The sequence below is a fragment of the Phyllostomus discolor genome, chromosome 8 (assembly GCF_004126475.2).
Source record: "Phyllostomus discolor isolate MPI-MPIP mPhyDis1 chromosome 8, mPhyDis1.pri.v3, whole genome shotgun sequence".
In the NCBI taxonomy this organism is placed as follows: domain Eukaryota; kingdom Metazoa; phylum Chordata; class Mammalia; order Chiroptera; family Phyllostomidae; genus Phyllostomus; species Phyllostomus discolor.
The window spans coordinates 65,363,231-65,387,255 of NC_040910.2; the positions used below are offsets into that span (position 1 = coordinate 65,363,231).

A 24,025-nucleotide genomic window follows, 5' to 3' on the forward strand; every position below is an offset into this window, starting at 1 on the left:
AAAGAGTATTTTGGAGTAGAAGACAACAGGGAAGGGGAAAAAAAAAAATGTTTCAGTGGAAGAGTCTAATCATTTCCACACAGCAATGTCCAGTCTGTGGCCCACAGGCTGCATGTAGCCCAGGATGGCTATGGATGAGGCCCAACACAAAATGGTAAATTTACTTAAAACATTATGGATTTTGTTGTGATTACATGTTGCACACGAAAAGGTTGGACACCCATGGTCTTTACAATGTTGCTTTAAAATCAGGCAGAGTTGAGGCAGGAAGCAATACAGAGGAACTGTGGACTCTTGAGTAGGTTAGGAATACATGAAAGCAATGTTTTAGCAAAGCAAGTCTGGCAGCCCTAGGCAGCACGTACTGCAGTGGAAGGAAAAGGCAGACAGAGAGAACAGTTAGGAGCTGCTCCAATAACCAAAGACCTCATATAGTTGGGACCCGAGCTAGGATGGTAGCCTCAGGAATGGGGATGAGAAATCACATGGGCATTATACAAGATTAGACTGAAGGGGAGAATAGAAAGCAAAGAATGATTCTCAGAATTCTCCTCCAGGAGAAGCAAAGAATGCCAGGATTGCTGACAGAAATGGGACATTAAGAGAGAACTAATTTTCAAAGTGAGTAGGAGATACAAGGGGACATGTTCGATGACGGTGCATGTGGAGAAAGAAACTGCTGCTGACAACAGAGGTCACTGCTCATACCCAAAGACTGAGAGGCCCTGTTTTAGCTGACATCCTAAAACAATATCTATCTACACTCATTCTTAACATGTCAACATGTAGCTCATGACAAGGTAACTTCTTTGGAAATGTGATGATTCCTTGCTCAGCTACCAGTAAGCACTAACATATAACTTCAAAAATATCACCTGAAGTTAGTCTCACTGTTACAGTGTTGCACCATGTAAGTTCTACTATGATTCTTTGTCAAACTCCTGCTGTCCCTGTGTCATCCCTCCAGAAAAGATTTCCTGCAAGTGAACCTGGTCACTGAGAAAAGAAGTTGTGTCTGGTTTAACTTCTTTTACTTTGGATTTCTGGCTCAACAGTCTTGAAAAACAAATAAACATAAATCACTCTTTCTTTGATTTTCCATACTCTAAAAAGCCTCTCTGTCTCATCTGTTCACTTGCTGCTTTTGACTCAATAATAGTATTTACCACTTTCTGTCCTCAAAGAGGGCCTGCTATACCTTTGTCATTTACCCATTTCTTCTTATTCTCACCTAGGAAGAAAAGGAAAAACCAGGTCCTCAGTTGCAGCATGACCCAGAACATGTGAGATCTAAACAGTTAGCCCAGAATAAGCTATTTCTAAGTTGAACTATGAGATGGGATGATAATAACAAAGGTCTGCCTGACTCACAGGATGCTGTAACAACCAGTGACATAATTATGGGTAAATACCTAAACGCATGCAACAAAATCTGCTGTGATTTGCTACAATTAGGCAAAAAAATCTGACTCTAAATCTCCTTTCGGAGAAGCATTAGAAATCCCTCCAAACCTGGGATAATCCGAGAGATCCTATTAGAAGCAAACCAGCAGGGAGCCAGGGGTCCCAGTGGCCACTGTGGGCTCACTGCACACCACGTACAGCAGTGCAGCCCATCCTGTTTTCAGACCTCAGACAGAACTCATTAGCTCATGGCACCTTTGAAGGACAGCAGGTGTAAAAACACAAAGACAAGAAAGAAGCAGAAGTATTCTACTTTAATTGCACATAGAGTATTTTTAGTACAATATGTTTAGGACAATACTATTTACAATGCTGAGTAAACAGAATTCAGAAAATTTGATTTCATATCCCAATTAAATTGAAGAGAGAAAATATACCAAGAGAGGATCTGCCGTTTCAAAATATTCCTTCAGGGGAAGTGAATAAAATTAGCTTTTTGTTGAACTGAAAATACAGTTTCAGGTAAGAATCTAACTATAGAAGGAAAACAAAGTACCTGTGAGTTTGATTTTGGACAGTCGAGCCAAAATGCCTGGCAACTCATCCAAATGCAGCTTCATCTCCTTCCACTGCTTTTCATCTTTAGTTTCTTTCCCCACATCTACTGGGCCTTCAATTACTGAGGCAGATTCTAATGTTAGCAATTCTTTTTCATGTGGCTTTCTGGACAAAGATAGGCTAGACGGTGAAAGAGGTTTCATCTCATATATTTCTGCTTTGGCTTGACTCGAAGATGCTTTTTCAAGGAAAGACGATGCCACTGGTTCTGACTTCGGCTTTACTTGCTGGCTGAGGCTTCTGTTCAGCTGTGTGACATACTAAATTTAAAAGGGCATGTTACTATACAAAGCCCAAAATGGCTATTCAGTTACACCTTCCATCAGTCTGACTTTTACAGTACTTAACAGATTTTCCTGTAACTTTATAAATACATGGTACATGAGCCAATATGAGAGTACTTGTTATGTGGAAATGACTAGACTAAGAGACAAGGAGAATATAATCAATGTGTCAGCAAAGTTTTCAAGTTCTGTGGTTTAGAAAATCCTAGGAATTTAAGTTCCTAGAAAAAAAAAAGAGAAATTTACTTCTTATTCATCTCCTCCAGAATTTCCCCTAACATAGTACCAGAAACTGATGGGTTAACAGGCAAATATAATGAAAAAGTTTTCCAGAATCAAGAGTCCAAATAACCTGTCCACATTCCTAGGCAGACGGTGCAGGGAGGGCTCAGGAGCAGAGCACAACCCAGGTCCCAGTGACATTATAGCAGTGCACACGAGGAAGGAACATGGCTTTAGGGTTAGACAGTCTCTGTCACTTACATGCAAAAATTACTGTTAGCATTTGTGAGGCACTGCCTCATTTTATATTATGTATATTGTTGTGGTTTTGTAATATATATATCTCATTCAAGCTTTGTAACAATTGTTAAAGAAAATGGAGCATTATTAGTATCTTTTAATTTACAGATGAAGAAATCAAAGCTAAGAAATAAACTGACAGGGCCAACAGTCCACAACCAGTCAGTCTCTGACTGACTGCCAGAGGTGGCTCCTGGGACTCAGAGCCATCTCTCCTAACAACTAGTTAAGATACTTTCCCATTACACATGCTGGTCTTAGGAATTACAGCCTCACAGAATGAATTCTGAGTTCTGTTTACATAAAAAAAGGCATAACACATATTTGAGTTTCTCTTTTAAATACCCATTATCATTGAACCCCCAACTTAAAATGTCTTAACATTAATGGAATTTAAATCTCTTACCAAAACAGTAAGTTTTATAAGACTTTAAGTTTTAAATTAAAGTGGGCATTTTAAGTTAAAAAATAAGATGAGAAGAATGTCACCTATGACTTTAGATTAATGAATCTGCTATTATTTCATGCTTGCACAAAATGATAGCAAAACTCTAGTCAAAGAGTTTTTAGCTAACATTTCTCCATTTTATGATGCTTTTCTACTTCAGAAAATGTCAAATGCCCTCACTGGTAATTTAGAGTAAATCACCTTGCTGCCCACAGATCATGGGGCTGACCTAGACACAGGTGCACAAGAGAACTGAGATATATTTCCAATGCCCACTACAAAATACCTAGAAAATGACTAAAAACTCAATTTGTTTCAGTCAGATGTGTGTGTATTTGAAAGACTTTTTGAATGCACAGCTAACGTTAAGAAAACAGGAAGGTCACAAAGTTAAAGCAATTATTCCTGTATTACTGATGTTTTCACAGAATTTTAAAAATTTAAAAAGATGTATTATGACAGTAAGCTTTTCCTAATTTTAGCCTAGTTAAAATATGCTAGAAATTTCCAATCTTTCTCCACATTTTATCAGTAAGTTCGAGATTATACTTCTAAGTTCAAACACCAGAATTATTCTGGTTTTAGTTTAAAATAAACAAGTGATTAAAATTCTGAATAAACTGAAGAGAACACTAAATGAAAGTCCCTTTCAAACAATACTTCTTATTACTCTTCTTGTAATACGAATTTCTGAAATCCCCACATACAGAGAAAGTAAAGGCAGACAGCAGCTCTGAACATACCATGCGTTTGAGGAAGGTGAAGTGCTGAAATGTGATCCACTGCTTATTGACATTCCTGAAAAGATGCATAAACTTGTGAGGGGATTCCTCCACTGCTCTTCTTTCTAGATACCAGACACATCCTCCTACCCAACCTACAAAAAAGACAGAACAGGGGAAAAAAATGTTAACGTGATGAGATTTGATGAGGATGACAATCCTCATCAAATGAAGATTGCACCTATCCAGAACCAATGCCCACACCACAGTAAACAACACATACTCGATGGGTGGTAAATCTAAAATGATCTAACTCAGGTTTGTAATCCAAGCAAATATCAGCCTTACTCCCTGATTAAGTCAGCAAAATTCTTTGATGGGGCTGGAGAAATCTTCCACTTCAGTATCATATGCTTTTGTTGTATTAAATGCCAAAATGACCACACTGTAGATATTTTTAAGAAGAAAATATAAAACAATCAGTTCAATCACTTTCTAAAAAGTATAAAATGAGAAGCATAATTTTTCTCAATAAATAACTGCAAACTGAAAGATGTATTTCAGATTAATATTTTGGCTATGTCAGGTAAGCCAACTTAAAGGGGTATGAAAAGAGTTCTCGATAAAATATGAGTTCATCGATCTCATTAGAAACTATTTTTGCTGGATAGGAATTTGGCTTTTAATCATTGTTCTAAACCTTCTCTCAAATATCCACAAACCCAAGCTTTTGTATAAGGTCCCATCCTAGCCAAGCCTTCGACAGTGTAACGGTGCAGACTCCCGTCTCTCTTCCCAGGGCTTCCGTGACACTAATGGTTCCCAGTTTTCCGCTGCCACCACTCATCACTTCTCACTTTCCTATGCTGTCTACTCCTGCAGTCGTGTGCCTACTGTCTGAACCCTGAGCAAATGCAATTACAGTGTAATTTTAATCTTCAACACATTTCTGGAGTCATTCTGCCTATTTCCAACATCTCTCTCAGTATCTCCACCTGCATGGGTTGCACTATGTCTCTAAGAACACTTTATTCTCACCCATATTGCAGATAAAACCATCCCTTCAGGAGCATCTTGAATTCTTCCTTCATCGTTGAATAACCATTAAGTCCAGTCAACTATGAATGATAGGTCACATTGTCTACTTCCTTCCATTATTATCCAGACTCTTATTATCTTATATTTGGACTACGGTAGTAATCGTAGGATTCAAGCCAGTCATCCCAACTTCAGTAATTCCCTTCCCTAACTTAAGTTCCATAAAGTCAAGGGTTTTCTTCCTGAAGCCCAAAATACATACATTACCCACCCAAACAGGTACATAGGAATCACTGCAGCAAGGCTGTCTTGTCATCACACACTTCACTTGTCCCCCTGCTCGCAGCTTCTTGCCTCACCTATCAAACTTCCAAAGTTTCTTTCAACTACCTTATTACTTCATACTCTTTTTTCATGGCACTTCTTAATGCCAACTGTTTCCATTACATTTTTTAGTTTCTTGGTGGCAGGGTCTTACTCACTTTTGCCACAACAGACAGTAGACTGCTTTCTGAATAATAACGAAATAATATTTGATGACTGGACCACCTCCATAGCTTACTTGAACAGTGGGAAGAACCATCACTGCCCCTATGGCAATCAATTATCTTAGACTGGAGATAAATCTGAAATCAGATTCTCAAAGCTCAATTAATTACGAAATGCTTATTTTCCATATATGTGAATGTGTGTTTATGTGTATAGGTCTACATGAAGGAACAGCAGTACTTTTTGAAATTTCTTGAAATCAATCCTCTGATATTTCAGTTTTATCTATAATTTTCATGATGTATATTTTCTCTTTTTGGCCTAACAATGTTGTCTAAGATAATAGGATTTCAATACTAAATAATTATGTCTGGAAGACATCACGGTTTTGTTGTTCTGGGCCTTAGTTTTAAAACCAGTTTTCAGTTCTTCAGGTCCAGTGAAAAATGCATGCTGTGGGAAAGAAAAGAGCCACCTGGAAAAATACCTCTCATGACTAAGTGGGTGAAATTGAGATTTTACAGAATGGTTGTAGAAAAGAGAAAAAAAACAGCTAGGAAACTGCACTTTTAAATGATGAAAACCTTTTCATTTTGTCAAAACATGTTACATTTGTATCAATTGGTGCCTAGAAGTTCAAAGTCATTTCTGCCCTATGTAAACCAATTTAGGTTCGAAGCTACACAGGATTAACAATAGCTACATTAAAAATCTGGAAACACATGACCACATCCATTACTCATCATCAACAATGAGTCATGACTGTAAGGGCTTTCAAATGAGGTGAAGACCCTGAATTTTCTTTTAGAGGCTATCAAATACTTGAACTTTTTAGAAGCAAACTCAGACATGACCGCTAGATACCGGATGCAGCCCCAGATTACCTCTCTGTTCTCACCATGCAGCTTCCACATCAAGCTCTGGTATGAACCTTCCAAGTGGAGCAAAATAAGTCAGACAGATGACTTACTAGCTGATTGTTTGGCGATTAAGTTCGTAGCTTCAAGAAGCCAAGCTGTCTATTGACTCCTTTCCAGCACTGAAAAGGCTGATCCAGGAGCAAACCATGTAGATGCTGCCCACTTACTGGAACTGGGGAATTCTGGGCAGCCAACTGGCACTGTCTTACAGACAGCAGGATGTTCAGAACATGAAGGTTGAAACACAGCTAGTCTGAGGAACATGATTTGGAAAGCCCTCCACACAGAGGTGATAAATTCAAGCACTGAGAAAGGCTGAGCTCTCTGAGAATGAGTGTGTAGGGTCAGGATCATAGAACACTCACAGTCAGAGACAGGAGAAGGTAGCTAGCAATTCTAAAAGAATCACAGACCTAAAATAAAATTTCATCATGGAAAACTTCAGTCACAGACCAAAGCAAAAGAATATAATGAGCTCCATTACTTTACCCTTAGCTTCAACAACTACCAAATCAAGGCCAATCTTGTTTTGTCTATACTCCCTCCCATTTCCCACCCTCTTTCCCATTTTTGAACCAGAAGGAACCTCTGAAGTCATTCAATTCAATTGCCTCATTTTATATATGAATAAATCTAATCCCAGAAATGTCAAATGATTTAACCTGAGGTCACATAGACCAGAAAAGACCCATAAAATAACAATGCCATGAGGAAAAAAGAAAAAAGAAATCTCATATATTCACAGCACTCAATACTGCCAGGTGCTGCAGAGAACTTGTGATACGTGGGGCCTGGAAAAGTTTCTGGGATTTGACCAAAAAGGAGTCCCTGGATTCTCCTATACATCCCCAATATGGGCCAGCAGCAACACATTCCTCACATTAGATATCATCCTGAACTACTGAGGGCAAAAGAATTCTCAACCTCTTCTTTAATAAGTACATGAAGAGAAAGTTTATTCATTCACGAATAATTACTAAGATCTAGCAATGTATGCTAGGTAGTGTTTTAGGCACTGGGACCCAACCTATGATGAACCGGTATATAAATAAACAGTTACTGTCTGTGCTAACCATCATGAGAGAAATAGGGTGATGTGAGAAGCTTCACTTTAGACAGGGCAGGCAGGGGAGGAAGCAGTGAAGAGGGGTCATTTGAGCTGAGTCCCCGCCAAGGGCCAAGGAAGCACACTCCACCTTTAACATAAAGTTGTTACACGTTTTTCAAGGGGGAACACAAGGTTTTAAAGGGTTACAAGAGGTGCCATAATGAATGGTACAATACTAAAAGTCTGAAGCTACGGCCCGTTATATGCAATGGTTATCATCATGACCTGTCGTCATGAACCTATTACATTGGATGAAGGCTTCTGAGTGAGGGCACAGCGTTTCCGCTGTCCCCACATGCCAGTGGCTAGGAACTAATGCTCTACTAAGCTAAAAAGCTGGCGGAGCTAAGGTTCTCTCTCTCTCCAGTCTCCACTCCATGAAAACCACAAGAAGCACCAGACACCCACCCCACGCCAGGGGAGCCGGACAGAAGCGGTGTGCACCACCAGAACCACACTGCAAGCTTAGACCCTAGTTTCGTGGTCTGTTCACTTCAGACTACTCCAAAGGTCACATCCCAGCCACCGATGCCCAGGCGACCTCGCCAAGGGCTCCCAAGGTTGCAGCCAGCCGGAACCATAGTGTAGAATGTGGCAAAAAAAAAAAGAATTTTCCCAAAGTCGTGCCCGAGAGCGGTGCAGTACCTGTCAGGAGGCGTGAGGAGACAGTGTGCGGGGATGTGGCCATAACGCACGAGTCTGGCCGCTCCCTAGGATCCCCGTGTCCTCTCTCCTCACCGGCTGCTGGGCGCCGCCATCTTCCTTCCCCGCCCCCGTCGAGAAAGACGCTTCCTTTCCGTCACTTCCGGCGGGAGGGACGCGGAAGTGAAGAACTGTAGTTGGAAGGTGTTCGGAGTGGGACCGGCGTGAGAATGTTAGACTGGAGGTCGGAGCCCTGGGGTTCTTGCGGGAAACGCGAGGAACTCGGTGTACGACGACGTGTTCCAGGAGAAAAGGTCGGAGGCGGAAGGCGGGCCCGTGCCTCCCGCTCCCAGAGGATTCCAGGCGTCCTCTGGCCAGATCCTTGTGCTGTCAGATGATGGGCTGAACCTGGCTGCCGAATACTCGCGGGCAATTTAAAGTTACTTTTGGGATATTTGTTGGTGGCCGAATCGCCAAGAGGAGATGGTTGTTGGGACGATGCCTCCACCCTCCAGCCTGATCACAATTACAGCTTTACTGTATTCGCCGTCAATCGGGAGGACCTATGAACTCGAGGCTGCGTGCTCCTAGTCCACACAGGCAAGGGACTCACCAGAATATCTCACGAGGAAGAAGGTGCGGATGGATAGTGGTTAAGATTTTGGGATCTGGAGTGAGATCTGCATTTGAGTCTTGGCTCCACCTCCTGACCTGTGACCTGCTTGAGCAAATAGCTCAAGTCCTCTGAACCTATAGTTGTACAACAGGGAATACATATATAGTATTTAAGAGAGAGAAAGTGGGTGAGAAATAATTCTGTGCAAGTGTTGCCAGGTACCTACCACATATAAGCACTGATAAATTATCACTAGGATAGTGATTACTAGTGCAAGTCTCAGCAGCCCTCCCCTTATTTGTTTTTCATGTTGAAGTTCCACAACTAAAGTATAAGGAAGGAAAATATTCAGCTTTTGAAAAGGAACTAGGTAACTGGTATCTGTAAGGGCCTCCAGTGATAAGGTGATAGCCATTTTGGTTCACCTCTGCTGACATTGCTAGGCACAGGGGATACTGAAAAACACAAGGTTCCCTTGATTCTGTAGGAGATGACACTGTGCCAGTGGGAGCAAGGGGCTTGTCAATTAAGGAGTCAGTGTACTGGGGCAATGTAGAAAGTGATGCAGAAACACAGAGATAGCAATCCTGTGTAGTTGGGTGGGGTGAGGCCTCAGAGATTTAAACTTGGCACTCAGTTGGAGAAGCAGATTTTTCCTGCATGCAAGGAAGGGAAAAGGTACTCCATGAAGAGAAAAAAATCTAAAAAGGCATTAAATGTTGTTAGAAGTTTTGAAACTCCTTAAAATTTTACGTATGTTCTTATAAATGTCATGTTTATATCTGCAGCAAATGTTATCCTCTTTATGAATAACATGTTAAGGCTCAAAGAGGTTTTAGTGGTCTGTCCCAAGTTACCTAGCTGCTGAGTGCTATACCTGTTACAGGGTTATTTCCGCCATGCCATATGGACTTATTCACCTAAGCATCTTAAAGGTCACAGCTTCTGTGATTTATAAAGCTCAGTGTTTCAACCTTGGCTGCCTATCACAATCTCCTGTATGGCTTTAAAAATTTCAGATGTCTGAGCCACCTCCAGACCTATTCAATCAGAAGGTGTGGAATGGATGGAAGGGACTTGGACTTTTCATTTTAAAGCACCACAAGTGATTTGGGCACATAGAACTGAGAATTACTAGATTTCAGCTTAAAAAATAAACCACAACAACATAGTTATGTCTAAACGGTTGATTTACATGAATGTTTTATTTCATATACTCAGAAAATATGAGTTCTCAAATTCTTTAGGCTTATAATAGACATGGAGTTTAATAGACATTGTTCTTCCTTGGCCAATTGATTTCAGCTTCATTTAAAATCCTTTCTAAATACAGGGCAAGGTATGATCCAATACACAAGTGAATGTATAAGTTATTATTTATTGGGAGAAACCAGAGTAAATGTTTTATGGGAGGAATATCTTAAAGATGAATACATTTTGGCTTGATTGTTCAGGAAATGCATTGGTCTATCTGATGTTTGTAATCAAGTTGGCCTAGGTCAGCAGTACTGATCACTCCTGAAAAGTAATCCCTGGAGCTACTTATAGAAAGAGGGTTTCATGGCCATATACAGTGATTTGACCATGCATACCTGCAAGGAAGGCTCAGAAGACAAGAAAGTTTCAGTGATAGTCTTGACCCGTCACAATCCATTACTGCGGACCCACATACATTGCTGTGAGCACCATGAAATTCTGGGGATGCTAGCCTCGCGAGCACACACAAAGCCAATCATGTGAACAAACATTTTAGGAGGTTGGAGTATATTTGTATTGACAGTTTTTGTTCTAAGGTGAATCAGACTTCTGGTTTCAAACTTGTCTCATTAGACTGACTTTTCATGGACAAGTTCCCTTAAAAAATGCAGTATAGTCAATGCCCTTTAGTCAATGTGGAGTAATAGGGCTTATTGACTAGACCTCATATCCATACAGCTGAAACTTCTCATTTCATAAAGTTTTAGAAACTGAGGTACAGGCAGTTTGAGTCATTTACTCTTTTTTTTTTTTTAATTTTAATCATTGTTCAAGTACAGTTTTCTCCCTTTTACTCCCAATCCAGCCCACTCACCCAACCCTCCCCACTTCCCTCCCATTACCACCCTCCTCCTAGTTTTTATCCATGTGTCCTTTAAATTTGTTCCTGTAAACCCTTCCCATTCTCCCCTGAAATTCCCTCTTCTCTCCCCTCTGGTCACTGTCAGTCTGTCCTCTATCTCAGTGTCTTTGGTTATATTTTGCTTGTTTCTTTGTTTTGTTGTTTAGGTTCCTGTTAAAGGTGAGATCTTATGGTATTTGTCTTTCAATGCCTGGCTTGTTTCGCTTAGCATAATGCTTTCCAGCTCCATCCAAGCTGTTGCAAAGGGTAGGAGCTCCTTCTTTCTTTCTGCTGCATAGAATTCCATTGTGTAAATGTACCATAGTTTTTTGATCCATTCATTTGCTGATGGGCATCTAGGTTGCTTCCAGCACCTAGCTATTGTAAATTGTGCTGCTATGAACATCGGGGTGCAAAGGTTCTTTTGGCTTGGTGTTTTAGTGTTCTTAGGATATAGTCCCAGGAGTGGAATTGCAGGGTCAAAAGGCAGATCCATTTTTAGTTTTCTGAGGAACTTCCATACTGCTTTCCATAGTTGTTGTACCAATCTGCAGTCCCACCAACAGTGCACTAGGGTCCCCTTTTCTCCACAACCTCTCCAACACTTCTTGTTTGTTGCTTTGTTTATGGTGGCCATTCTGACGGTGTGAAGTGGTATCTCATTGTGGTTTTAATTTGCATCTCTCTCTCTTTTTTTCTTGATGAGTCTGCTTAAAGGCTTCTCGATTTTGTTTATCTTTTCAGAGAACCAGCTCTTGGATTCATTGATCCTTAGAATTGTGCTTTTAGTCTCTACGTCATTTAATTCTGCTCTGATCTTGGTTATTTCCTTCCTTCTGCTTGCTCTGGGCTGTCTTTGTTGTTGTTCCTTGAGTTTTTGTAGACGCAGGGTTAGGTTGGTTGTTTGGAATGTTTCTAACTTTTTTAGGTGGGCCTGTATCGCTATGAACTTCCCTCTCAGGACTGCCTTGGCTGTGTCCCATAAGTTTTGGGTTGTTGTGAGTTCGTTTTCATTTGTTTCCAGAAACCTTTTTTTTAAAATATTTTATTTATTTATTTTTAGAGAGAGAAGGGAGGGAGAGAGAGAGAGAGAGAGACATCAATGTGCGGTTCCTGGGGGTTATGGCCTGCAACCCAGGAATGTACCCTGGCTGGGAATTGAACCTGGGACACTTTGGTTCCCAGCCCGCGCTCAATCCACTGAGCTATGCCAGCCAGGGTTGAGAAACCTTTTGATTTCTTCCCTAATATCATTCTTGACCCATTCATTGTTTAATAGCATGCTATTTAATCTCCATGATTTTGAGTGGTTTGGGGTTTTCTCCTTGGGGTTGATTTCTAGCTTCAGATCCTTGTGATCCGAGAAAATGCTTGGTGTGATTTCAATTTTTTTGAAATTTTTGAGGCTTGTTTTGTGTCCTATCATGTGGTCTATCTTTGAAAATGTTCCATGTACATTTGAAAAGAATGTGTATTTAGCTTCTTTGGGATGGAGGGTTCTGTATATATAAGTAAAGCCCATTTCATCTAGGGTATTGTTCAATGCCACAATATCTTTGTTGATATTTTGTTTGGAAGATCTGTCCATTTTTGACAGTGGGGTGTTAAAATCTCCCACTATAATTGTGTTGCTGTCAATATCTTTCTTGAAGTCCTTTAAAATTTTCTTTATGCATTTGGGTGCTCCTATGTTGGGTGCATATATATTTACAATATTTATGTCTTCTTGGTGGATTCTTCCCTTGAGTATTATGAAATGACCTTCTGGGTCTCTCTTTATGGTCCTTTTTTGGAAGTCTGTTTTGTCAGATAGGAGTATTGCTACCTCGGCTTTTTTTTCCTGTCCATTTGCTTGGAAAATTTGTTTCCAGCCCTTCACTTTCAGCCTGTGCAGGTCTTTTATCCTGAGATGGGTCTTGTAGGCAGCATATGTGTGGGTCACATTTTCTTATCCAATCAGCTATTCTATGTCTTCTGATTGGAGCATTTAATCCATTTACGTTTAACGTTATTATTGATAGGTACTTATTCATTGCCTTTTATGTACATGTGTTCCTCTCTCTCTCTCTCTTTTCCTTTCTTTCCTTAAAGCAGACCCTTTAGCATCTCTTGCAGAGCTGGTTTACTGGAGGTCTATTCTTTTAGACTTCTTTTGTCTGAGAAGCTTCTTATTTGGCCTTGTATCTTGATTGAGAGCCTTGCTGGGTAAAGTAGCCTTGGTTGCAGACCTCTGGTTCTCATTACTTGGAATATTTCTTGCCCTTCTCTTCTGGCTTGGAGTGTTTCCATTGAGAAGTCAGCTGTTAGCCTTATTGGGGCTCCCTTGTATGTTACTTCCTGTTTTTCCCTTGCTGCCTTTAATATTCTCTCTTTGTCTTGAAATTTTGCCATTTTAATTATGATGTGTCTTGAGGTGGGCCTCTTTGGGTTCCTCGTGATTGGGACTCTCTGTGTTGCCTGGATTTGTGTGACTTTTTCTCTCGTAAAATTAGGGAAGTTTTCCATCATTACTTTCTCAAATAGGTTTTCTATCCCTTGCTCTTCTTCTTCTCCTTCTGGTATCCCTATTATATGGATATTATTACATTTCATATTGTCTTGCATTTCTCTTAATCCCTCTTCATTCTTTCTAAGCCTCTTTTCCTTTTCTTGCTCTTTCTGGGTGTTTTCTTCTACTTTGTCCTCTAGCTCACTGATCCGATCTTTTGCTTCATCAATTCTGCTTTTCATTCCTTCTGCTGTGTTCTTCAGTTCAGAAATTGTATTCTTCATTTCCTCTTGGCCCTTGTTGATAGTTTCTATTTCCTTTTTCATGCTGATGTAGTTTTCAGTAAGTTCATTGTAGCTTCCCTGTAGTTTCTGGTAGCTCATTGTGAGCTCATTGATCTTCCTGATGATCATTGCTTTGAACTCAGTATCTGATATTTGAATTGCTTCTATTTCATTTAGCATTCTTTCTGAGGTGTCCTCCTTTCCTTTCATTTTGGGATTCTTTGTCTTCCCATTGTTTGTGAGACTCTTCTTGTCAGCCTCAGTTTCTTAAATTGATCTGTTCTGGCTCCCTGGGTTTGTGGTGTGAACTTCTTTAGTAGAATGGCAGTGAGTTTCAGTGGTGCAGTTTCCCTGGTCTCCCAAGCTCACTGGTCTTGGGCTGTCATTTAAGTTGGCTTTGTGTTTGCCTTTGGGTTTTGATTGTTGTTGAGTCTTTCTTTGGTGGTTTCTTCCCACCAGCTGGTTAAATGAGGGTCACTCTGTCCACCACCTCCTGTATTTTGTTGTGCTGGTGAGGGCAGGTAGTGTTGAAGCTGTTTCTTCTGTGTGTATAAGGTTTAAAGAATTCTCTCTTGCTCTTGTTCAGTTGTTTGTATTGGGTACTGTCTCTACTGTTTAGTTGTATTTCCAAATAGGTCCTGGATTGAGGTTTTTGTGGTTACCACTCCCTCCTTCACCTTCTTCTGCTGTTATCTGTTAGTGGTTCCTTTGTTGTTGGGTTTCCCCTTCCAGTGGGTATCCTGGTGTTCACCGCCTCCACCTATTCTTTTTTGTCATCAGTTGGAGGAGGAAGGCAAAATGGTTTAAGACAGCAACAGAGAATTCTATGCTATTTACAGTAGCAGCAAGTAGGGAAGAGATAGGAGATCCTTTGACTATGTATAGTGTTAACTATGATCTTCCATCCAGCTAGCTGATTTTTAGAAAGGATGGAAAGAAGATAAGACTCTTTTTGGGGAAGGAAGGATTGTGAGTTGGATCTATAAAGCAGGGAGGTTGTTGGGAGGTCAGATTCTGAGGTAAGGTGAGAGTAAAGGGGAGTAAATATGTGTAGTATGTGAGAGAATAGAGTTAACCACTACAGTAATTAGAGTTCAGGAAACTTTGAAATAGGTTAAGATCTGGGGGGGGGGGGGGGTGTTGTGAAGTAATTACAATTGCATGGAACAGCAGTTATTTACACTAATATTATGACAACAATCATATGACAGAATCTATGAGATCTAGGTAACAAGAATAGGAGGTAAAGAACCTCCAGTAGTGTGCTAATGGGACACAGGTGAATTAAAGGACACTAGATTAGCAATACACTGTGAAAAGAGATATCAGGGGAAAGCTGTCAGGTGATACAATATATCCAGCCTAGCAAAGCAGACTATACAAAAAGAAGAGGGATACAAAAATACTATTTAAAAAAGATGTAGGAATACTGGAAAAATAATAATAATACAAATATGCAATAACTTGCAGGTTCTCTGTAATAGCAGAGTGAAATCTGTCTCACTGTCCCAGCTGTTGTGATGCCCCTTCTTTGGGTTCAACTTTGGTCTTTTCACAGATCCAGGATTTTGTCTCACTTGTAGGTATTTAGAAAAAATTTAAGTAAAAATAGAAAAGGCAGATGAAGGAAGGAAGAAGAGATAAAATTGGAGGAAAGGAATGAGGAAGGAATAAAACAAGAAATCAGGAAAGAGAGGAAAAAGAAATCAAAAGAGAATAAAAATATAAATTAAAAAAGTAAAAGTTGTTAAAAAATAGAACCAAATTAAAAAGTCTCTTGGTTTCAAAGTGGCCAAACCGGTTTTTCTGCTCTTGCTGGCTGTGGCAGGCTGAGGGGTGATTGGTATGGCTTTTCTTCCTCAGTCAGCGGGTCAGAGGAGCTGGCACTGGCTCCCTCACTGTCTGGGAAGCTAACGTGGCTCCTCAGCCTTGCGCCCTGGGTGTGGGAATCAGGTCTTTCCCCAGGGTTACTGCTGTGGACTGGGGTGTGGGGATGCTCTCCCTGCATGCACGCCCTCGCACCCATGGCTGGGTGGCAGGGAGGCTGGAGCGACGGATCACTTTAGGAGAATTCCCCAAACAGTGTCTGTCTATTCACTTCTTCCTCTTGAGAAATTCCTCCTGTACAAGCCTGCCTCTCTGCACAATGGACTGTCTTCTCCCACAGCCCAACTCTCCAGCCAGACTGGTGACTGTGGGAGTCAGGGCCTGCTGTCGACCCAGCCCCTCCGGTGTCCACTGCCTCCAAAGGTGTTCACAGCCCTTGTGTATTTGCTAGCACCTGTATTCCTCCCAGTGCCGCTCAGACCTTGTTTAGCTGGGGAGGGAGCAGTTGTCCCAGCTCTCTCCCAATGACTCTGTGGCAAACCCAGCAGCGGGCCCTGGGCCTGGGGCTGCAGCCCCCGGACCACACCACACACTGGTCCCCAGGACCCTACCTTGTTGCAGCACTCTTCTTAGTGTCCGGTTTTTCGGTTCTGCCACAATCCTTGGTCCCCTATTTTCACATATGCTGAAGTATGTTGGTTGCTTGCTTCTGTACTCCATAGATTGGTCAGGATTTTGTTCTGAGCAGAGGGAAGCCAAATCTGCTCCTTCCTACTCCAACGCCATCTTAGCCCCTGAGTCATTTACTCTTAAGTGATAAAACTTTGTCTCTAAACTTCCAGGCCAGCATTTTTTCCATCTCACTGTCTTTTTTTGTCCCTAATTCTACCTGTATAGCTTTTCCACGAATGAAATGATGTAGGGTCCCTTAATTACACATATTTATTTAACTTTGGGTTTTTGAATATTTTCATTTCAAATATACTCTATAGATTATGTTTTTAATTATCTATTTATTTTGTTAGTATTGCTTATGGAAATAAAACATTTTTAGCTGACAGCATAATTTTAATTCTAGTTAGTGAAAATTGAATTGTATAATATAATTTTATGTTAAGTGGTAATTAACTACAGTTATTACTTGCTAATGTATTTTTAAACACGATTTTAAATAATCACTATAAAGCTTTGTATCTTGTCTCTCAAGTTTTGATGTTATTAAATGGCTTCTCTTATTTTCCTTAATGTTTCAGCACTTAATTAAAACCAGGCTGTTCTTGAATCCCACTTTATTCTGTACTGAATTTGCTTCAAAATTTGAAAGGAAAATTTTAAAGAAAATTTCTCCTTAGAGCGTCTTTATACATGTACTGAATTTTATATCATATGACATGACTTCTGAGTAGATGCTAACTCTTTCAAAGTCCAGAATAAAGACTACATTCCCAGCCTCCCTTGCAGCTTGGTGTGACTTTGTGTCTAATTCTGGTCACTGGGGTGTAAGCAGAGTGATATGTTTAACTTCTAAGTGTCCTTAACTGTAGAGAGAAGTCTTTGCTCACTTGCTAAAATTCAGATGAGGTGGCTGGAACTTGAACAACATTGTGGATCACAAGGCCCAAGCCACATGCGGTCACACAGAAGCCAGCAGAAAAACAAAACAGGTGGGTGGAGCTTTGGGTACCTACTGGATGTGGAACTGCCTCCCTAGCCTTCGACTGATTACATGAGGGAGAAAGCACTTGTTAGCACACTGTTACTTGAGGTTTTCTGAACTAATATGCTCAAAAAATGATAACTCTCACTATTAAATGATTCCCTATATGCTTCAAGAGGGGCAAAAATGTTAATAATTTTAAGGAGTATATTTAGAAGGAAAATCTGGGGTCGTACTATTCAAAAATGTGCTGTAATAAAGCAGCTTAATGAAGTTGATGGAACTCAGAATCTACAAAAGTTAAAGTTTTTAAACAATGAAATGTATATTCTTTCTATGCTATTTAGAAGTGAGGGCACCATGAGTTTAGTCCATGAGCCCCAATTTGTTAGACACAAGATTGGGGATGTGGAGAATAGAAATTATTCAGCTAACTTCCCTGGCTCTGCTATTCACCGCATTTGCTTCTCACCAATCACTTGTACTCCAGAGTAAACTCTACCTAATACCCTGTAGGATGTAGGCACCCCCATCTTCAAAAAGGAGTGAGAACATGGAAGACAAGAACCTGGATGTTACTGGGCATGTTGCTAAGAGTTAAGCTTTTGGAGAGAGGGTAAAAGGGATTAAAATATTGGTCTTCAACTTCACATCTCTTTGGATTTAGTCTTTTGAGATTCCTGGCCTTTGGATTTTCCTCTCTGGGAATATATTCCTCACCCTTACTCATCACTTTTGATGGTTCTTCCCCTGGTCCCATGATCTTGGGAGCAGGTGGTGAGAAATTAGGCTTGTGTATGCTTCTTGCTTGAGAGAGGTCTTCTACTTTGAAAGGGGGCCCTGGAGAGTTGTAGACACTCAGGCTCCTTCTAGCCAGATAGGCTCTGCCCTTATGCTCCTTTGGAGGCTTTGCAAAGGTGTCTTCTGCTGCAGCTCAGATGCAGGGAAGCATGGAGTAGTTCATCAGGACCCTGCCTTTGGCTGTCTGTCTCTTCATGACAATGCTACTGAGTCAAGTTCAGTCAGAAGGTAGAAAGCACATCAATTACCTGAACAGAGAATTTAACATAAAAGATTAACATACATGAAGCTGTTAACTAAGTAATCAAAAGGATAAAAAGAAAACTCAGGTGTCACAGAGGAAGCAACTGTAGGAAGCAGTTTCCACCTCTATGGCTGGGGGAACAAAAACAAAGACGTCAGCATTAGTACAACTGAGAAACTTAGAGGAACAGGGGAATGTCTAATGGCACTGTGGTCTCTGAGGGAGACCTCACCAAGCTGGTTCTCCATGTTTTAGAAAAACCACCCTTTGGGCTCAGCTACTGATGCTGGAGTAAGAAGCATTGGAGTGAGTCACACAGAACTGCAAGCAGATGGGAAGCAGGTAGGGGGAGGAGGTTCCTACTTCATCTTCCAGGCTTGTGACATTGCTGTCCCTTAGGGGCAGAGCCAAACAGTGAGCTTTCAAGAGTGTTGCTTGCAGACTCCCAGCTTCAGCACCACTAGACACAGAACAGAAAGTTAGGTTTGGAACCGGAGCAGACAACCACATTGAGTTCTTATTTGAATAGATGTTTCACTCCAAGTGTACAGATTGAAGTTTACATATCAGCCTCCTCTGAGCTTAAGGAGCTTAAACCAATGTCTAGGTTTTCTTAACAGTTCTTAAGTGTCAGATAACATCAGCCTAGAATCCTAGTCCAGGATCACTTCAATCAGATGTTATACCTCAACTGTAACCTGCCACTGCCCTTTCCTCCCTATGTCCTCCTGCCCCAGGCTCAATTCTACCCATGAGTTTTGGGATACCAACTGTGAGAAGTGCAGTTCAGGAATCCAGAAAGCAGAACCATCCCCAGGAGATGAATCATGACCACTTAAAATCTGAGTAAGCCCCTTCACATTTGCCTGGTACTCTTTCCCAGAGTTTTTTACCGCCAAAGGTGGCCATATTACCCAGTTTTGGCTAGAGAGATAGGAGAAACTGCTGGCAAGATCTCTGGGAATAATTTTATTCAGTGCTTAAAAAGCTGGGCATGCCTTTTCCCTTTTATTGTCAGGAAGCAGGGCTGAAAATGTAATTCCTGACTCTGAGACATCCATCTTACAACTACAAAGTGACAAAAAAACATGCTGAAGACACAGCGGGAAAATAGAACCAGTTCTTGATGGAATTGTTGAGCTACTATACCGGGTCTGGAACATCTACCTGCAGACTCTCTGCTGCAAGCATATTGTTTTGCTTAAGCTACTGTTTGGTTTCCCATTCATTGCATCCTGGGTGATCGATTCATCCAGGACCAGAAAGCTGAGCACCCTGGCATCAAATTGCACTGAAGACGGATGACATGAAGAAACAGATGGAATCATGTCAGATATCTGAAAGGCATGTCATGTTTAACAAAAATAAATTTGAATATGGTACCTGTGTTTAATATGCTGTAATACACAATGAATTTAAATAATACAAAAATAAAAGCGATTTTGTGCAGATTAGTTTCCTGTTTCTTTGCTATTTACTGTTCTCACAGCTATCTTGATGATGTCGGATCGTCCTGCTCGCCCACATCAGAGAAGCAGCCATCGCCTCCGGTGCCCTCCTCGGCATCTTGGAGCCTGGTGATGAAAATGGTGAAACATGCCAAATGTAGCAGGTAACAAATCCTCTTGGGCACAGGGCTGAGAAAATCATAACCCATAAATACCCTTAAATACACATTTTATATTTAGCTACTAGGAACTCTCAAAAATGGATCTTATGTATTCTGGCAAATGACCCATCAATATTATAAAAATAGAGAATTCCAAGATACACGGAGACTTGCTAAAGGCAAATTAGTAAGAAAATTCCAGAAAAGTTACTCTTAAAATAATAAGGTGTTGGGAAAGCATGGACATCACATCTTTTCTAAAATTAGGTACTAGTTCTCATCCATGGATGTTCCTTTGCGTGTTTAAGACAACAGCAGAAAATAAAGATGTTGATTTCTTTTTTGAAATAAAGGACAATGCATGTTTGCAAATATACCATTTATTTAGCACCTACTGTGTATGAAATGCTGTAGCATGACATCTTACTCACTTTCACAACTATCCCATTTTCAGATGAAGAGCTTGAGACCTTAAAAGGTTAAATAATTTCCCCAAGTTCACAGAGGTAGAAAGAAAGTGCTACAGCTAGAATTTAATCCTGTCTGATTCCAAAGCATGTGTTCTTAATCCTAATACTGGACTGTCTCCCATATTTTATGTATTACAGAGTCCTCATTATCTGGCATTTTTTTTCATACTAGTCTAGAGTTTCACATTTCATCAAACTAGTAAAGTTATTGAAGTTCGGCCTCAAAAACTACATGATTTTACGTTTTTTGACTTGGGTTCAATTTCCTTCGACCTCAGTTTCCATATTTATAGAACAGAATTCCAATACCAGGTCTATCATTTAAATTATGTTGTACTTTTAATACTTAATGAGAGTTCATTCCAGAGGCTTACCCAAGACCTACTGAATCAAAAGGCTTTGGGGTGGGCCTGGAATCCAGTTAAGAACAATGACATTATTTTATAAAAATCACATAAGCTTTGTTAAGAGTACAGAAAAAGAAAGCATTTCCAGGAAAGAAGGCTAATCAAGGAGGGTAATGGTGGTGGTGATGGTAGTGGAGACAATATTGATAATAAACAACTCATTCTATTTATTAGCTATTTCCTACATACCAGAATTTACAGGTCTCGTCTCATTTAAACTCCATAATGTTTATAACTAACACATTATTCGCCTTTTTTAGGTAAAGCAATTGAAGCTCAAAGTCTTTGAGAAATCTGTATTCCTTTCCTAAGGCCACCTTCACCAAGTACCATCAACTGGGCGGCTTAAAACAACACATGTGTATTGTCTCCCAATGCAGGAAATGGGAAGCTGAAATCAAGGTGTAGGCACCATCTCCCTCCAAAGCCTCCAAAGAAGGCATCTTCATTGCTTCTTCCAGCATCTTGTAGCTTCTTTAGCTTGTGGCAGGAAAACTCTAATCTCTGCCTCTATCTTCACATGGCCTTCTTTCTTCTGGTCTCTATCTTCACGAGCCATTCTTTCTGCATGTCTGTGTTCAAGTTTCCCTCTTATAAATAAGGACAAAAAGTAGCATTGGATAAGGGCCCACACTAATGATCTCATCTTAGTTGGATTACATCTGCAAAGACCCTATTGCTTTGTTTTTAATTGTAAAAGAAGATTTATTTGTTTGTTTCCTTGTTTATTTATTTTTCAAGTACAGTTGTCTTCATTTTCACCCCACCATGCTGCCCTGCTCCACCCATCCCCACCTCCCACCCTGGAACCCACTCCCATTGGCTTTGTCTATGTGTCCTATTTCTAACTAAGGTCACATTCGTAGGTACTGGGGTATAGGATGTCACATGTTGTGGAGGGGACACAATTCATCCCATAACACTATCTAAGGATACAATGGCTAGTAAGCATGGAATTTGATTTGAACTTAGGTGATGCTAGAATCTGGCCCATTGGCCATCAGCTACCACATATCCTATCTCAGTGTACTGGACTTGGGGAAATTGTATTGCAATGCCTTGGGAAAGGGGAACATATAATAAGTGAAAAAGCTTGAAACTATTCATTAGAAACTTATTTACAAGAGCACAAAACTTTGGGTAGGTCTCAGACATTTCCTCTGCAACAGTTAGATGCCAAATGACTCCACAGGGTTTTGAGGGGGGAAAAGTTATGAGCTAAGAACTTTATACCCAGCAATTTGTCTTTCAGTGGGACAGGCAGGCATTCTCAGAAATGCAAGGGTTCAGAAAATATTCCACTTGTTGAAAACCTATTTGAAGATACATTCCAGTGGTTCATAGGGTTTGGGATTATATAGACCAGAAAAAAATTCAAGAATAATTTAGAAACCAACATAGGAGTGCCAACTTTTAACTTTATAAAGGGGTTTAAAACAAATGAAACTACCATCTGTAGTGTACATATAATCGCTTCATAAAAGATAGATTATTTTAATGCCAAGAATATTAAAAGGATATAATCTGATAGCTGTTTAAATGGAATAGTTTAGCTTTCTAAAAAAATGTTTAATATATTTTACCCCAGTATAGTGAAAAACTTTTCCATAGATAAGATCTCGTCCATGAATGGCTGTTTGAAAATCAGGAACTGACAGAGACACAAGGACGACATCAACTGAAAATGCGTTCTGGCTAGCATTTGTGATTTATGCAACCGAGGGAAAAATATTATTTGAAACCAACTGTAATCATTTCCATTTTCTGAGGAAAGTTTCAGTGGGAAAATAAATCTTTTCAGTGCTACTCCCTTCCACATGCAGAGGATGGTGGAGGGTAGAAAGGAGATAACTTGTTCCCTCCGCTGACATCTGGGTTTCCATTTAGTCTTTTCCAAGTTCTCCTGAAAATATCCATGAAAGGACCACTAGTTCAAAATGATGTTTGTACATGCACATGTCATTAATTCTCCCTCTCAAATTCTCTGTGAGAAGAACATGTCTGCATTTGAAACCAGGGACAGCACCCCTTTGGCTATAATTTCTAAGATTTCTGTAAATTAGAGTAAAGGTGAGGCCAGATTAAGAAAAGAACCTATCGATCTATGATTCACAACATTTAAAGTGTGATACTCATGTTTGGAGAAAGAGGAGGGGTCAGTAAGCAAAATTCAATCAATACCTCCCTCCTCAAACTTAGAGCAGAAAAGGCTGAGAGCCAGGACAAACAGAACCTGGGAGTGAATATATCAGGTACAGACAGAGAGGCTGCCTGAAGTACTCAATCACATTTACACTTGGAACGAGTTCCCAGGCTAAGAAAAGCAGGGCAGCTGTGAAGCTGGCTTAAAACTGGGGAAGTGGGTTCCAGTCGGGAAGTACTGCTTTGGAACATTGCCCTGGAGCCCCGGCTGAGTGTGAGTTATAGCTAGAAGCAGGAACAGAAGCTTGTAGGCACAGTAGTGAATTTCCTACTATCTGTTCCCTTACTCACCCATCTGGTATAAAATGATAATATGGTAAATCAAAACATGATTTCCCCCATCACAGTAATAACAGATATCAATATTTGGACCTAAACTAATAAGAAATTTGCAAACTTTTCCAAAGGGTTCTACTATGGTGACAATAAGCCCTCAAATCTAAATGGCATGACACAAATGAAAGGTTTACCTCTTGTTCACTTAGACTTGATTCAGGCTGGGTGACTCTTTAATGCTGCCATCCCCCAAGCAATAACTAAAAGATCCAGGCTGCTTGCATCTTGTGACTCCACCATTCTCCATATGCAGTCTCTGTTGTCGTTGAGAGAGAGAGCAAGAGGGTGAGCAAGAGAGAGAGAGAGAGAGAGAGAGAGAGAGAGAGAGGGAGAGAAGGGCTCACATTACTTTAGATTCCCTCTGATCATAAATGGCTAGTGTCTGTTATACTCCCAGCCCATTGGTTAGAATAAATGGCCCCAACATAATTGCAAAGTAAGGTCATCTCAGAAATACAGTTGAGTGGTAAACTATACAAGTAGTACCCCATCATGGGAACATAAAAGAAGAAGAAAATGAAAGATATATCATCTTTCTGTATTAGGAGAGAAATATTATAATGATGCTAATTCTCTTTGATATAATCTATGACTATAACATAATCTCAGACACATTACTTATTAAATGAGTCCAAGGTTTTTTGGGGAAGAATGAATAAGTGAGAATAGCAAAGAAAAGTTAGAAAATAAAATAGAATAAGGTAGGTCTCTCTACTAAGTTATTAAAATGTACTGTAGATCTCCAGTAGCTAAAATAAGTTGATGGTACTTGCCCAAAAATAGATAGAAAG

General features: G+C 40.3%; 1 protein-coding gene and 1 long non-coding RNA gene across 2 annotated transcripts in view; one reads left to right on the forward strand and one right to left on the reverse strand.

Moving 5' to 3' along the window:
• The window catches only part of LOC114515208 (protoheme IX farnesyltransferase, mitochondrial), a 118,447-nt gene extending 110,105 nt beyond the window's left edge, over positions 1 to 8,342 (reverse strand). The window contains exons 1-3 of the mRNA XM_028534546.1: positions 8,199 to 8,342; positions 4,020 to 4,153; positions 1,961 to 2,282 (exon numbers count right to left, since the gene is read on the reverse strand). Coding sequence (XP_028390347.1) covers positions 1,961 to 2,282; positions 4,020 to 4,153; positions 8,199 to 8,241 — 499 coding nt within the window. The 5' untranslated portion in view covers positions 8,242 to 8,342. The remainder of the gene's footprint in view (positions 1 to 1,960; positions 2,283 to 4,019; positions 4,154 to 8,198) is intronic.
• LOC118502083 lies at positions 8,311 to 19,297 on the forward strand. The gene is made up of 2 exons (XR_004904756.1): positions 8,311 to 8,831; positions 16,762 to 19,297. It is a non-coding gene; the product is annotated as an uncharacterized LOC118502083 (long non-coding RNA).
• The last annotated feature ends 4,728 nt before the right edge of the window (positions 19,298 to 24,025 follow it).